The sequence below is a fragment of the Mus musculus genome, chromosome 5 (assembly GCF_000001635.26).
Source record: "Mus musculus strain C57BL/6J chromosome 5, GRCm38.p6 C57BL/6J".
Lineage (NCBI taxonomy): Eukaryota > Metazoa > Chordata > Mammalia > Rodentia > Muridae > Mus > Mus musculus.
This window is the reverse complement of record NC_000071.6, coordinates 105,484,057-105,500,510: the sequence shown is the minus strand read 5'-3', so window position 1 is coordinate 105,500,510 and position 16,454 is coordinate 105,484,057. Positions and strand designations below refer to the sequence as shown.

Here is a 16,454-nt window from a genome sequence, read left to right as displayed (position 1 = left end):
GCCTCCTGGGAAGACATCCTGGCCATGAGTCATTTGCAGACAAGAGGAATCACAATGTTTTGACTAGCCCAGAGCACAGCATTGCAATTGGTCAGATGCACTGCAATCAATGTTCTGATTGCTGTGGACTCACATTCACACTCTGGCAGAAGGCCACAGTGGTGTCCTTTGCCACCCCATTTCTCTGAACACTCCTTCTAGGCCAGGCAAGCAAGGTGACTTCCGTGCAAAGAGGCAGGCACACTGTGTGGAGATTGGCCGGCTCTGTTTGCATCCTTGATAGTTATTGGGAGGAAAAATCATGTCAGCACTGGTGATCATAGGGTATGTGTATGTGTGTGTAACGGGGTACTCATTTCTTATACACTGGGGGTGGGGTGTTTCTCATCTGGGTACTAAAGCACACTAAAACACACACACACATATACTTAGAGAGACAGAGAGAGTAGACAGACAGATAGTGACCATGACACAATATTGAGCTTCCACTATCCACAAGCACAAGGCCAATACTCTTACTGACACTCTCACTCTCCTGAGCCTCACAGCCTCCTAGAATAGATACTGTTACCCCCTCTGTAGGTCCCCAAGCTGTGGCTCAGAGGTTCCTGAGGCCACAAAAACGAATAAAATCAGACACAAACAATTAGCATCCAGGGGTGTCTGAATCCAAATGTGAACTTGTCTTAGGGTTTCTATTTCTGTGAAGAGACACTGTGACCATGGCAACTCTTATAAATGAAAGCATTTAGCCTGGGGGGTTGGCTTATAGTTAAAAAAATCAGTCCATTGTCATCATAGCAGGAAGCATGGCAGGACAGAGACAGACACGGTGCTGGTGAAGGAGCTGAGAGTTCTACATCTGGATCTGCAGGCAACAGGAAGAATAGTGAGTCACCAAGGCCTGGCTGGAGCTTCTGAAGCCTCAAAGCCTGACCCCTAATGACACATTTCCTCCAACAAGGCCACACCCACTCCAACAAGGCCACACCTACTCCAACAAAGCCACACCTACTCCAACAAAGCCACACCCACCCCAACAAAGCCACACCCACCCCAACAAGACCACACCCACTCCAACAAGGCCACACCTTTTAATAGTGTCACACCCTATGGGCCTATGGGGGGCATTTATATTCAAACCACCCCTTTCAACTCTCGCCCCTATAGATGTGTATCCATACCATAATGCAAAATGCATTTAGTCCAGCTTCAAGGTCCCCATAGTCTATAGCAGTCTCCAACTTATTTAAAAGTCCAAAGTTCAAAGTCTCTTCTGAGATTCATACAATCTAGTTCTGGGACTCACTATGGCACACTGGAGTGTGATGTGTGAAGGAAAAAGATCTCTTTCCCCGGAGACTTGTAGGGATGTGGGAGTTATTCCCTGTGATGATCAGTTAGGAGATTCCCCTCTAGGGGTGTCTGAGTGTCGATCTGAAGATGAGAGGCTCACCCTGAATGTGGTATCATCCCACAGGAAAAGGTCTCAGACTGAACGAAAGGGAAGAACCCCTTGTTCTTCTTCCCAGCGTGGCCGCAATGAATGTGTCTCTTTCTTCTGCTTTTCACTATTATTTGTCTCTCTAGTTCTGCTGAGGTTGGGTGGGTAAGTCGTTCCACAGAACTGCTAGGCTCCTGGCTTAGATCCTAATGACATCACTAACAGTGGGCTGTAGTGTTTGTAGCCTGTGCTGGGGAGAATGAGGGAGGAAGAAGGCTGGCCAGGAGAAGGCCAGGAGAAGGCCATTTCACTTGGGGGGATCCTTTTCAGGGTCACAGCATCAACTATGATGTCATTGACAAAACTGCTGCCTTTGTCTTCAAGAAAATAAGAACAATGGCTGTTGACACCTGACTCTGAGCAAGAGAGGGGCAGCTGGCTTTTGATTTCTTTAGCTCACAGCTGTGGCTTGCCTGCTGTGAGGTCTGGTATTTAAAGGGCTTCCTAAGCATTTCACATTTAAAGAGAAAGGAAAGCTGCAGCACTGGATGTACAATATAAAAAGCAAGCTGAGCGTGGTGGGCAAGACTTCAATCCCAGCAATTAGGTAGTAGGGGCAGGTGGATCTCTTTGAGGTTGAGGCCAGCCGAGCTACAAATGAGTTCCAAGCGACTACGGCTACATAGTGAGGCTCTGTCTCAAAAAATTATGTATACATCCAAATGTTCTATTACTGTTGTTTGTTGTTGCTGTTGTTGTTGTTGTTGTTATTGATAGAAAGTGGTACTCTTGACATTTGTTTCTGACTCTCCAGGGGCTGGGAAGTAAGTACAAGCTCAAGGCGCTAGAAATTCACCCGAGTTAGCATTTCAACAGGAATTTCCAGAGAACTCACAGGGTCCATAACGGAAAGGAAACACGGGACTCATAACAGAAAGGCCAGCTGATGATGCGGCCGATGATGCTTTCCTAGAATTTAGCACTGGCCAAGGAAATTCAGGTGATTATCTTCCTTGAGCCTCAATGGTGAGCTGAACTGCTAAGCGTGTGACTCTTCTAGCATCCCACACTAAGTGACAGCCCAGGGATGCACAGCCTGGGCTTCTGATCCCCAATCTTAGGTTCTTGTATTTCCACCTCTCCTATTAGCAGCAGAAACATCAAAAGAGGAATACGAGTCCTTAGTGCTGGCCTTCTAGAGAAGGTGACTGTTAGGGAAGATGCCAGAATCTTCTCTGTTTTACATCTCTAAGAATTATCACAGTTAAATAACTATTTGACTACATAGATGTTACATGGTATCTTAAACATTTGACTAGTGTTTGGTTGACTTTGGAGCCTATGTTCTCATTAAACTGCTCAGCTAACGTGGCCTTTGGGGGTGCTCTTTGGAAAATGATATGCAGGGTGGGAAAGATCCTGTTTGGCATTTATTGGGATTTTATTCCCCTCCCTCCCACACCCCAAAAAGGATTTCTTGTCCTTTACAAGAATTAGTGTCCTTCACAGCACTCAAGTTAAAGTCCTGTTTTTCAGGTCCTGCAGACGGAGGACAGATGTTTCTTTAGGCTTGAAAAGGTCCACTCCGTTTGGCTGACTCAGGAAAGATTGTATCTCGTTCTGAAGGTTGCAGAGAAATGGCATCGGGCAGATCATTTCAAACAAGAGCCAAATCAAAGGAGTTATCGCAGAGTGGATGATGTTTAAACCCAAGAGAGTAGGATGTTATTGGATGCATGGCTGGGAACTCTGCACTTCAAAGTTCAGTTTGGACCTGGACTCTTTCAGATGTCTCCTGCCCTGCTGAAACTGTCTGATTGACAGCTATGCGGGTAAGGCAGGGCGAGAAGTCAAGTTGGGCCAGGCTGGGAGCTTCGGCAACATTGAGAACTGCATGGATCATGGAGTGCAAGTGGGAACTTGGCCGTCTCAGGCAAGGAGAGACTATTCAGATAAATAGAAACTTGCAGTGAGCCCAGAAAAATTCCACTGGATTGTGTGGGCATATTTGAAACACTCACTCTCACTATGGAAACACGATCATGCCTGGAAGAACATCTCTCAGCTTTAGGGGTCAGAATGGCAACTTATGAGAAGGCTCCTTAGGGAACATGCACAGATTCACTGTTACTATGTGTAAATGTTCATGTATGTGTACGATGTATGCGCATGGGCATGCTTGCTACAGCTTGCATGCAGAGGTTACAGGAAAACTTTGTGACGCTGGTTCTCCTTTCAGCTTTACATGAGTTTCAGGGGCCAAACTCAGGTCACCAGGCTTGTGTGCCCCCTCGGGTAGCAAGTGCCTTACCCTTTGAGCTGTCTTCACAGTTCAGCCTATTCCCACGTTAGGAAGTCCACTGTTAGGCTACGGAGCATCATAGTGTTGCAATGCCAGGATTTACAGACATCTGTTCAGACACCAGATTCTTTTTTACTTCTTAGCCACGTTCCCTCAGAGCTGGGTGGTGCATTTTCATGAGGACAGGAGCCCAGCTGCCCCCATTGTCCCTCACCGAGGCCTCACTACCTACAGAAGCACTTGAGTGGCAGCAGTAGGCACTCAATACTTGTAGGAGAGCGTTTACATCTCCAAAAGAGGCTGAGATAGAAAGTTTCAAGAATAATTGTTGGGAAAGGACTCTAACTCCACGTCACCGCAGAGTCAAGTGCCTCCCAGGCTTCCTGTTTCTTTCTGGGTTGCTTAAAGGATCCTTCAAGGAAGCAAGGGCTCATTTTGACTCACAGTTTCAGGGGCTGGTCATCAAGGCAACAGGTCGTCATGGCAACAGGTCATCATGGCAGCAGGCACTTGAAGCAGTGGTCCACAGTCATGAGGAAGAAAGCCATGAATACTCATGTTCAGCTCATTTTCTTCTTTCAGAGTCATGGATTTCAGCCCATGGATTAGTACCCCCACCCCCAGAATTGAATCTCCCCACATCAATTAGCCTAATCAAGGGTATTCCCCATGGGCATGCCCAGAGGTCCATCTCCCAGGTTATTCTAGATCTTCTTAAGTTTACAGTGATTTTTAACCATTACTAGAACACAGCTCTATTGAAGACAGAGGGCTTACCTTTTTCTAGGTCTAGTGAAGTCTAGAGGACAGAGGACAGGCACTGCAGGAAGTCCTCTGCATAGCAGAAAGCCTGGTGGTGTAGAGCTCCCTCTAAGAACCAGACAGGGGAGGGTATGCCCTTTGTCTAGGTAGAAGCTAACCCTCTGTGGCACACCCAGACTACAGTTGCCTTGCCACAGGGCCAATTTGATACTTATGCCCAGAGCTCGAAAATAAAACCCCAGGAACTTTGAGCTCCAAGGATCTGCCCCTGGGCGGACTCTGGGCTGGATGACAGCCATTTTTCACCTTCCATATTAAAGACAGAGAGGGCAGAGCAGTTCTGTTCACCTGCACAAGCCAAGCACTTCCTGAAAACTGTCTCTTCAGTATCACGCCGCCTGTCAGCTCTGCTCCAGTCTGTTTTAAATAGTCTGTCTTTATTGCGTGCCTGGCTTTCCGATGGGGATGTCCTGCTGAGCAGTCTTTTAAGGTGATTCTCCACTCCCTCACTTCCGAGGTTTCGAGTTCTTCAGTGAAAAGTTGTGGTCGTGTCAGGAAAGTGAATCATGTCAAAGGGGGGGGGGGCGGGGCGGGGAGGAAGAAATGAGTGACATGCAAGCGCTAAAGAAAGTCACTCAGGCGTAGCCTTCGCTTGATCATCGACACGCCCACTCCCCCAGCGGGTAGTTTAGGCAACAGCAGCTCCACAGGCTCACTAGGTCACAGTCAGATCCGTCTCCCTCCAATCTCCTCTCACTCAAAGAAGCATGTCACTTTTCTCAAGGCCCATCCAGTCGTTGGCCCATTCTGATTATGTGATACAATACCCAGGCCGTTCAGCTCATTTCCGGCTTTGCAAGAACCTAAAATCCTCTCTGTTAAATCCTCCTTTAAGATGAGGGAACGGAAGGAAAAGGGCTGACTTTCTCTCTCTCTCTCTCTCTCTCTCTCTCTCTCTCTCTCTTCCTTCCTCTTTCTTTCGTTCATTCTTTCTCTCTCTCTTCTTCTTCCTCTCTCTTTCTTTCATTCAGGTATTTTATTTATTTACATTTCAAATGTTATCCCCTTTCCTGGTTTCCCCTCCGAAACCCCCGTATCCCATCACCCCTCCCCTTGCTCATCAACCCACCCACTCCCCCTTCCCTGTCCTGGCACCCCCGCCTCCCCTTGCTCACCAACCCACCTTCCCTGTCCTGGCAAGGGCCGCTTTCTTTATCTTCCAGCAAGAAAAGAGTTTGTGTGACTGAGGACTGCGGTCCCTGGGTGTGAGCAAACCTTGGAGACGTCTGAGATACTTGATATGTGGTGGCCTCACATGCTACATGCCTCAAGCAATTTGAAGAACACAGGGAAAACCAAGAGATCAAGGAAGGCCACTGGAGGCTGCAGGGCTGTGGGGCCGAGGGTGTGAGAGCTTGGGTCCCCCTTTCTCTGTGCTTAACAGTGTAGTCAGCCAGAGGCAAAGCTAGGGCCACAGCTTCTAATCTGGAACACAGAATGAATTCAATACGCTCAGCGAAACTCATCCCTTCTTCTCCTCCTCCTCAGGCTCCAAGGAGCTAAGTCGACAGCAGAGGGTGGTGTAGCAGAACTGTGTGAGGAATTCATTTTGCAAGTCTGAGATGCCTGCCAGCCAGCATTTTCCTACAATAAGTCAGTTTGCAGGGACTAAATCTGCAACTTCGTCCCCAATAAAACAGAAACTGGGAGCTTCCTTAGCAACTGGAAGCAAGACCACAGTGTTAACAACTCTTCAATAGACAGGGGCCCTAGGCTACACAGCCCAGTGGAACTCACCATTCCTCTGAGAGCAGGAATATGCAAAGCTTTAGGTTAAGCCTCCAAAATAAAAGCTATGTATGCTTCAGCATATGCAGTTTTAAAACAGTCATTTGGATGACATACTTATACCAAAATGTGTTTAAAATTTGTGTGTATACTGGCATGTACTTGCATACCAAGTATTTTCCAGAACATTCATGTATAACCTTCATATTAGAAAGGGCATTACAGTGCTCAAACCCCCAAAACTTCTTAGAGGTGTGACCTTGGCAGTGTTAGAGTATATAAAAGGTATTGATTTGGTGGAAAATTTGGTCTCTAGCTTAAAACCCAGCTGTGCTATTGACTTTCTGTATAATCTAACATACAGTCCAATATGGCACTCACTTTGCTGGGATGAATTTTTCACCTGTTAAATGGAATTCCTGCCTACTTACACTTTAAGCATCAGCGGCGTTCATGATGCTCCTGGGAGATGCCCTGGATATTCTCAGTGATGGTAGCCACTGCAGATGCCTTTGAGAGCTGGGTTGCTTATGAGTGAAGTGGGGACAGGTCCTAAGTCAGCAATGCCCCAGGCACAGGAAGGTGTGTTTGTAACTGAAAGGGGTGCAGCTTGTTGGGGAACACGCTGGGCCTGGTGAGGCAGGAAATGTGGCTGCTGATCTGGGCTCTTCCAGACACAAGGCTTTGGCTAAGTGCATGCTTGTCAGTTGTACTCAGCGTGTGCGTGTGTCTGTGTGTCTGTGTGTCTGTGTGTGCAACACTGCTTCTTCCATCGGCAGGAGGATTGTGATCTCGCTCAAACCTCTGACCTTCTCTTGGGAATCTCTCTATGGTGCTTTCTTGGTGGCGAGTTCTATATCTGCAGAGCTAGATTAAAGGGTAACTCACCGTCTCAGAAGACAGAAACTAGAGTATAGAATTGGAAGAAACATGGAGCTTTCCCCTTGCACAGAGCAGCTGCCCACAAAAGGCTCAGCCCACTGTGAAAAGACTACTTTGATTGGCAACTTCTGGCTTTCACAGGCTCTGAGGCCTCTATGCACTATGGCCATACCTAAGATGGGCAAACAAACACCTCCTTTCACACAGGTGGCATCTGATACCCCCTGGTGGTGCAGTTGAGTAACTCTGGGAGAGAAGCCTTTCTATTTTGCTCTTAAACACCTGCGAGGCTTTTCAAGAGCGAAATCGCCTTTTAATTAGTGGCCTGCTAACTCCTGTTGAGAAGGAAGCCTTTGTGGCCAAGAACGAGGCACCGTGTGCCAGGCCAAGCCGAACTAGACGTTAGCACTTTTGGACAGTTGCCTAGGGTTGCTAATCTGCAAAAGGGCTGAATGTCATTAGAATAATTGGGGATATGGGGCCAGTTAACTCCAGCTTTCAACTGCAGTTCTGTAGGTTAACAGATTAAAAAAAAAGGAAATTGGCTCGGATCCCATTCCAAATACTGAGTAAACTCTATTCTTTCAGATTTTAAAGTGTGGCAGGAAACTACCTTCCAGGAAGAGAGGCTGGTGAAAATATTAATCTTGCTAAGATAAAGCAATGTGTCCTCTTTGGACCAGTGTCTACTTAATGTTCTTGTAGATGGGATTCAGGCATGGGTCAAGATATGTAAGCTTGGAACACGGGCTGGGTGAGGCTGATCAGTGGTGGGTGTCCAGGGGAAGAGAGATGTTATTGGAAGGAATGGGATCTGGGAAGGGAGGTGGCTGGGACAAGAAGGTGAAGTGCTTGGAGGAGAGGTGTCCCCACGGGCAAGAGGTTGTCTCAACAGTTGGGAGTGGAGGACACAAAGCTCAGCTGGGAGATTTCTTTCCCCCTAGACCTCCAAATCCCCACTGGCTTCTTGGTTCCTACTGCAGAATCATATTTGAGAGGGCAGTGGACATCAAAGCCTGTGAATTTTATTCGGAGTAAACCAGTTTCCCCACCTCTTTACCAAATCTATGCTGGCTATTCAAACCATGTCTCTTTTCCTCTTCTTTTAACTGGGCATCCAATTCTTCACGACCGGGGGCTCACACCTAGTCTTGTCCCAGTGCCAGGAAGCACCGTGTGGCACATTCTTTATGCATCTCACATGAGATGGAGTGATTGAGTCTGAGGCCAGGGCAAGGGAAACTAAATTGGTTTAAGGTCCACACCAGGCACAAGAGAGTGGACTCCCAAAGCAGTCTTTCTTTGGTTCAGGCTGTTTTATAACCTTGTAGGCTATTTTACATGTGTGGTGTTGGGGCCCTTATTCCGGGGGTGAGAAGCTTGGCTGAGAGAATTGTACATATTGTCAAATCATAGGGAAACATTTCCCCTGTGCTCACAGATGCCCCTTTAACTGACAACTTCCGGACGAGAAATTACCAGGAGGGTTTAGAATGTGGGGCAATGGAGTGCTGGCGAGAAGTTTGTCAGTAAAGTGTAGTGAGGGAGTGGGGAGGCCTGGGAGATTTGGGGTTCAAGGGAAGTGGGGAGTCTGTTTTCTCTGTTAGGTCAGGTAATATGAATAACATGTTCCCCCCCAGTGAAGAACCTGGAGCTACACTGACTATGCAGAGAGCTTCCAACATGCTCTCATCTCAGCAGCAGAGGGAGGTAGAGAGTAAAAAATGAAATGGTGTGTGTGGACCCCTCTGATGGGCACCGCCACAAGGCTGCATGACTGAAGCATTAACTGAGAGTCTCGGCACAGTGCAGGGTTGTGTGTCAGAAGACAGAAAAGCTTGTTAGGCAAGGGTTGAGGAGACAGCACAGGGTCGAGGGGGACTAAATTCTTAAATAGTTCACACTGAAAATGGCTATTCTTCTGATCCTTTTTTGGCTTGCGGCTACTTGGGAGGACCAGGGACTAGGGGCCACCAAGTGGGAACAGATTCGAGGGAAGAAAGCAAAAACTGAACAAGTGCTGCAGCCCCAGAGCAGCCCACACTGCCTCCCTTCCTCCATCAAGCCCCTCACCACATTCGTGAGGTGAGGTTAGACCAAAAAGGCAAACCCTGCCCTGAAGAAAGCCCAGGAACTACAGGCTTTCGTGGGCCGCTGCAGGCTTTCGTGGGCTGCTGCAGGCTTTCGTGGGCCGCTGTAGGCTTTCGTGGGCCGCTGCAGGCTTTCGTGGGCTGCTGCAGGCTTTCGTGGGCTGCTGGCCTTGATTCACCTACGCACTTCCCAGAAGGCTGGGGAAGCCTGTGGCAACTGTGACTGCTGTTCTAAACTGTTTTCCATTCCTACAGACCTAGAGGAGCCTACAGGCCAGAGGCAGTCTACAATCCAGACCAGTTTCCTTTGTACTCTGTTTCAAGATTCCCAAGATTCATTCCCACAGAGTGAGCCCCGGTGCCCACTGGGGCTCTGGTATGTGTGGATGCTCTTGTGTAACAGAGTGAGCAAAGGGTTGTGCTTGTGTTTTTGTGTTCACGTGTGTGACTGAAGGCGCTCACACAACAGCTTGTGTGTGAAGGGTAGAGGACCTCTGGTGTTGGTGGCCCTTGAGCTTCTGGGCATTCTCCTGCCTCCACCTTTCATCTAGCTGTAGGAACATGGGATTACAGATGCGGATCAACACGTCCAACTTCATATGGATGTTTGGGAACCCACGCTTGGGTCCTCATGTGTTCATGGCGAGTGCTTTACCTGATTAGGAAGTTCCAAACATCAAATTATCACATGTGCATTTTGCATGGTAATTCTGTTTTCTCTCCCATCGATAAGCCTGTTGAGAGGTGTCTGCTTTGGAGTTCCTTGGATCTCATTTACCTGGTACACTGCTCAGGCGCTGCTATTAACAGCACATGGACAGGTGCCAAGAAGGGGGGGGTGGGCAGAGCTGGCTTTTGAGCATCTAAACCTGAGACTCTCGGAGGAAATGTGGGGGCAGTATGGATTGAATAGCCATCAGAGATTTGGCACAGAATTCTCCTTCACCAAACCCTTGCATATGCCAATGCAGGCCACTCTCAGTCCAGGACACACTGCTCTGTGGCATGGCTGCATATTCACAAAACCCAGCGAGCGATTCAGAGTTATGTGCAGGCATGAGAATACACCATGTTATTAAATGACAGTACAGCTGTGTGAGAATCGAGAGATGGCAGTTGGTGTTGGAAGCTGAGCAGAAAGAACAAGGCAAAAACAAGGCCAATCAGATTCTAGTGATTCATCTTATTTGCCATTTATTATAAAAATGTAATCTTTTTACATAAAAGATGCTTTAAAAACAGCAAAATTTACCCAAATCTACCAAATGTAGGGATTTGAATCCAGGGGCCAAAAACATGGAACATAATCATACATTTTCTAGTAGTTAATTCCAGATACACATTTCCAAGTATATGGTAAAAGGTAAAAGGGCAAATGCCGGCCTCCACTGGGAGCTAACAAAACTAAGTATCTCCGCCCAAGATCGGGTCATCCTTTTACTTAGCATGAAACTTAGAACTTTAAGTCTTACTGTACAGTGTGAATATAAAGACAGACAGACAACAGAGATGAGTGCAGACACATCCATTCTAACCCTACACCTTTCTGTATTTAAAAAATTGCACCATGTCTGTTAGAAATAACGAACATGCAGAAGGCATTCATAATTGTTTTTTTCTCAGCTATGGTGTATTTTGTGATAAATTCAAAACTTAAATATAAAATTAAGTTCAATTAGAAGCTATCTCAGCTCAATACTCTGACTCATATAATCTGTTAATACTTCAGTGTTTATGAAATTGTTCATGAAATTGTTTAAAAAAAAGGTTTAGAGAATGCAGTTTATGAAGTCCATTGCAAAAGGTACATAGCAGACACTTGTCACTGGATATAGACACCATGGACAAGAGACAGAAAGGGTCCCCTGATTTAGCACAGCACACAGGTACACACCAGACACTATTACACACAGGACACTCTGCAGCAGTTGTTTGTTTACACTGTCTAAATATATATATATATATTTTTTCATTCAGGATGCAAAATAAGTCTTCCTTCCTCTCTCTAATTAGTCTCTCTTATTTTTCATTCTATAATGCAATATGCGGTTAATGAGAACAGAGACCAGAAGCTGGATTCTTATAAACAGGGATGATCAAGCACAGGCATCGCTGCCAATTCTGCACAAAGAGACTGCGACTGTACAGTGTCCATCAGATTCAGTGAGGTGGGTGAGGACAAAACAGTGTGCGGATGGACCAGTGCCACGTGACTGCAGAGATGGAAGGATTTCCTGAAAAATGTAAGGAAACAGTGACAACTCCACAGAGTAAGTGTTGGCCATTTTCATGAACCCATCAATATCATGTGCTGTTTTAATTAAACATGGTATCAGAATTATGAAACACGAGCAGAACCATTTCATCATCAAAGAATAATGTCATGTGCATAAACCACTTTAGCACACTGCAGCACACAAATTAGAGCTTGCCATTATCACTGAGAACCCAACAATTTCACGTACCCTGATTCAACCTGTTTATTATTAACAGAAATATGCTAACACACAGAAGGTTAAAATAAAATTTCAGTATAATTATGCTGCAGAAATCCACCCTGATGTAGATGAGGGGAAAACTCTGCCCTTGTGGGAACACATGGTATCTTCTTAAACTAAAGTTGATTTTATAGAAACTGAATACTTCGTGATTAAAAATAATGAATTAAAAAAGTTGCTATCCTCAGACTAACCTATAACCTCCTGCAATTTTCAGAAAAACATTGAAAACTGAAATTTGCAAAACTGAAGCTATACATCTTTCTCTGTACTTGTATGTGTGTATGCAAATTAGCCCATATTATTTTAGTATAGGCCAAAGTTTTGTTTTTGAGCCTCTACATTTGGTTTTTGGAAAGAATATTTTTACCATGAGACTTTAATCTCATGATAATTTGTAAGACTACTTTCTTCAGTAAGGTGGCGATCAACACTTAGGTTAGTAAAGCCAGTGCTAACACAGATCTCTGTCAGGTGGGAAATGTGTTGTCCATTGTCTTTGTGTTAGATTGAAAAGCTACCTCAACATTGATGCATCAGTGTTAAATACAAGAGACACTATAAGACTGTTGTATCAAGAGCAATATGGTTTCCACCAGTAACAACAGCCTTGTGTGTTGAAAGTGGCTCACACCTCATGATTGATCCATCTAGGGAACTGCTTTGAGGAGGTAGACCAGTTAGCCAATGATGCATATACTGGAAAACAAAGGCACAGGAAATTTCTCCTTCATCAGGGGGAGGCTTAGACAGTCTGAACTGGTTAGAGTGGGATTTTTTTTAGTTCATATGAAGCACGATTGATAGTATTGAAACCTCACTCACATTTATGTTCAAAACTTCAGACAATTCCAGTCAACTTTGAAATTGGTCCACGTGATGATTTTACTGGAAAACGTCAGCCATCAGCTCACATTATTAAAACAGTAAAAATCAGAAAAGCCTGGCTAAGCCAGGGCCTGTCCATGAGGCCCCAGTGAGAGCCAGTTATGCCTAGGTCCCTGAGAACTTGGACATTCTAACAAAGGCAAGCTTTGCTAAGATGTCTCTTTTAGTCTATCCATAGTGTGTTAGGCAGCTTAGGGCCTTCAGTATATTCTTTGTAACTAACTTTACTCAGGTTTCCTCCATGAAATTCTCTTCTCTAGACATCAGGTATATACGGCCACTGAGAGACATTTTCATCTTTCTAGAACAATTAGGAGAAAACAACATGCCACAGTTCTGTGTTTAGAAGACTCCTTAGAAGTGTTTTCCAGTTTTTTTTTTAGATGCAGTTAATGGATTATTTGACAGCTATGTCTAAAAAGAGGTGGTTTCATAATGCCTAGACTTATGAGAGAAAAACATGCTACAATGTCCACTTCCCCAGTGTAAGTCAATCTATTTTATTTATTCAACAATACGCATGATTAAAAAAAAGGGCCAAACACAAAGCTCTTTGTCAGGAGGAACATGACGTATTCCAGGGGTCACAAGGCAGCCTATGAGATAGATGTCAGTTTCATGGGCTCAGTTAGATTCTGAATAGATGGCTTCTATCATAGTCATATTGAGAGATCATGCAGATTGGGGGGGGGCTACATCTAACAGAGTATTTTCCAATCAATTTTCCAATCTAGATCTTGCCCTCTCCCCTTGGTGGTAGTTTTTAAGTAATTGAGGGGTTGTACCCGTACTCTTGGACAACAGCAAGGAGAGGTAGGTGATTCAGCGGCCCTCCTGTCCTCTCATGAGGAAACCCTCAAAGATGTTAGGGAGCAAAACACAAGGCTTTTTGTCATCCAAATTGGTTGCAGTAATTAGTTGCAAGAGTACAAAAATTTTTGGAGCAGAATGCATACAAACATGAGAATCATAATCAGCCCAAACTAAGAATCATTAAATTCTTACAGAGATGCACATGTTCACTGCTTACAAAAAGGTGTTCTCGTAGATGTAGCATCTGAGATCATACAGTAGAAAATATTTTATATTTCATATAAAAAACTTCAACATATTTAAAACCGGCTTTGATGATAGACCAGAAGACATTTTGAGAATGCATTAATTTTTAGGGTGCTCAGAAGATCACATGTCCTAGAACCCCTGGCTCCTGTTCTAGGCAAACGCCAAACGTAAGCACTTTCCCAGGACTATCAGAGAAGCCTGGATGAGGATTCCAGCAAAATGAGAAAGGAGCAGAGAAGACAGCCAAGATGGAATTCTGCCCAGCGTGATGCATGCTGCTCAAAAAAAAGAAACAATATAAATCAAAGCCAGTGGTGAGCATACAACAAGGAGATTTATACCGACGAGTCTTCATGGAGTTAAATATCAGACTACAAGGTTCTATGAAAACATGTATGCAAATAAGTAAAGGGTTGGGGTGGGGGTGGGGACAGGGTTCTGAAGATAAGATGTGAAAGGTAAGGTTTCTGTAACGACACGCCCCTCAATCCACCTTCAATGCATACTTTTTACATCTCAATAATTTAAACATCAGTTATTCACAAAACTCCGGTGTGGATATTTAACTGCTTGATTTGGACACTGGGTTATTTGGTAATATTTTTGGTTATGGCGTGTCAGAGTCACCGGCCATCTCTCATCTTGATAACTTAGGAAAGTTCATCCTCCTATCCCGGGGCCTCTTTAGAACTGCTTTTGCCTCGAGTCTGAACCTCAGGTTAACATTTATCTAAGCAGGTCTGCAAGCGTTCTGCCACGGGAAGCGGGAGGGAATTGAGCAAACTGTCCTCGACAATCAGACAGCTCCGTTTCAGAGACTGACACCCTTCCAGCTCCACAGGCAGTGTCTCCAGGTAGTTACCAGTGAGTTCCAGGTGGGTGAGGTTTGACAGCTCCCCCACCAGAGGGGACAAATCTGTTAGGCTATTTCTTCCCAGGAGTAGACACTGAAGCTTCTTGCATTGGAACAGCCCGTCTGGTAGCATCTCAATCTACAAGGAGAAAGGAAGTGGGTGAAACCAGTTTTGACTGGCTCTAGCAGCACATTCACGTACTTGCATCCTGTTCCCTTTCTTCAGAACATGGCTGCAGTTCCACAGGGAAGGCATAACATTGCTTGTAAATTTAATGGAGTAGTGGCCTTTGCCTCTATGAACATCCACGCTCTCCTGAGTGAGGACGGACATAAGATTTGGTTGCGAACACTCCTAATGTGATCCTTAGAGAGAAAGCACTTATAGATGAAAGAAAACAAGCCAGTAACCAGGAGAATCATAATTACTGAGTCCTGGATCAGAAATAAATTACTCCCCCGAGTCCTCATAAAGAACTTATAATCAATCAATGAGCAATGCCTAGAGCCCCCAAGGGCAGGCAAGGCTACGTCCTAAACTGCTTTTCTTAGAAAATGAAACAAACAAACAAACAAAACGTATTTTCAGTAGTCAATAGGAGCAGAGATGAAGAAGGAAAAGGTAATGTGTACGTGCACACGCTACCTCTACACTCCACAGACACGCTTCTGACCGACCGTCTGCCCTTCTTCCTGTTCCCTCACATCTATGATAGGATTCATGTATCACTGTGAGATCATGTCAAACACGGTAAATAACCCGCAAACTGGGTCAACGTGACAGCAGCTCGCTCCCTGAATGCTCCCTGACACGATGAACCGGACATCTGCGTGTGCAGTGGAATGGATTCGCTGTGCGGAGACTGCCAAGGAAGCTGCTGCGATCATCCCATCCCACAGCTCACTGCCCCACCGAAGCCTTGGGGTGGAGGAGCAGGCTATAAAGCTCATCTACATTGGTGTATGACAATGTGGGACTGTGAGCTCTTTGCTTCAGGAAGCAGTGTTGTTGTGTATGGATGAAGGGGCACTGAGCCATCCTCTGATGGCCTAATGCAAACCCACTGAGCTGGCTGTGAGGGGACAGAGTTCTCCTCAAAAGGACGCTTTTCATGTAAACTCAAAATCTCAAGAACAGCATTGAAAATGCTCATTCCGTTCAAAACTCCCCTCTTCTACATCTTCCCTCCCCCCTCAGCCCTACTTACTGTTGAAGACAAATCTGAAGTTCATGATGCTGTGCCTAACATCCATACTGATCACCACTACACACTGAGATAAGACACGAGCAAAGGGAGAGCTGTATGCTTACTGCATTTCTTCTCAGGCACAGATGTAACTGTTACCTGTGTGGACTCAGTACTGAAGGAGGCAGGCGGAGTAGAAAGGCACAAGCCAGCTGCTTTGAGAGCTACTCCTGCCAGAGCTCCTTGGAGCGCAGAGTTGGGTCCTGCTTAGACACGCTCAGCTGGGACTTGGGAGACATGCTAACAACAGGGAAGGCTTGGTTCCCTGGCACCCAGTCAACATGAACTGAATGGCTTCTGTGGGTGCCAGCTGCCCGGGTATGGGGGGTAAAGCGCTGAGCACCACACAGGGCTCTCAGCCATTTTGTCTGAGGCAGCTTGCATGGAGACAGCCTCTGAACTGCGGACATTTTGGGTGGGACAGTTCTGACTGTGGGGCCATAATGTTTAGCAGCTTTCCTTGTGTCTAGGGAGCAACACTTTTCTCCCTGGTTTAACAACCCCAAATTATCCTCAGCCAATGTCTGTTGAAGTAGCAGAATCCCCTCCAGTCTGGAGAAGTACCTCACACCAAGGATGAGTGTGTCCCAGGTGGCAAGGAGAGCATACCAGCATGCGCTGCATCCGGGAATCTCATC

At 45.8% G+C, this 16,454-nt stretch overlaps 1 protein-coding gene and 1 long non-coding RNA gene across 7 annotated transcripts in view; both read right to left on the bottom strand.

The window, feature by feature from the left end:
* Positions 1-3,581: 3,581 nt before the first annotated feature.
* On the bottom strand, positions 3,582-5,089 carry Gm42141. 2 transcript variants are annotated; one of them, XR_880506.1, is made up of 2 exons: positions 4,857-5,089; positions 3,582-4,255 (listed from the first exon to the last, which is right to left on the bottom strand). It is a non-coding gene; the product is annotated as a predicted gene, 42141 (long non-coding RNA). The 2 variants fall into 2 exon arrangements; XR_880505.1 differs by lacking the exon at positions 4,857-5,089 and adding an exon at positions 4,524-4,542.
* Positions 5,090-10,431: 5,342 nt separating this feature from the next.
* Positions 10,432-16,454, bottom strand: part of Lrrc8b (leucine rich repeat containing 8 family, member B) — a 74,874-nt gene continuing 68,851 nt past the window's right edge. For 3 of the 5 annotated variants that reach the window (XM_030254652.1, XM_030254653.1, XM_030254651.1), the window contains one exon: positions 10,437-14,708. In XM_030254652.1, coding sequence (XP_030110512.1) covers positions 14,436-14,708 — 273 coding nt within the window. In that variant the 3' untranslated portion in view covers positions 10,437-14,435. Of the gene's footprint in view, positions 14,709-16,454 lie in introns of all 5 variants that reach the window. The other 2 variants (NM_001033550.3, XM_011249508.3) reach the window with 2 other exon arrangements.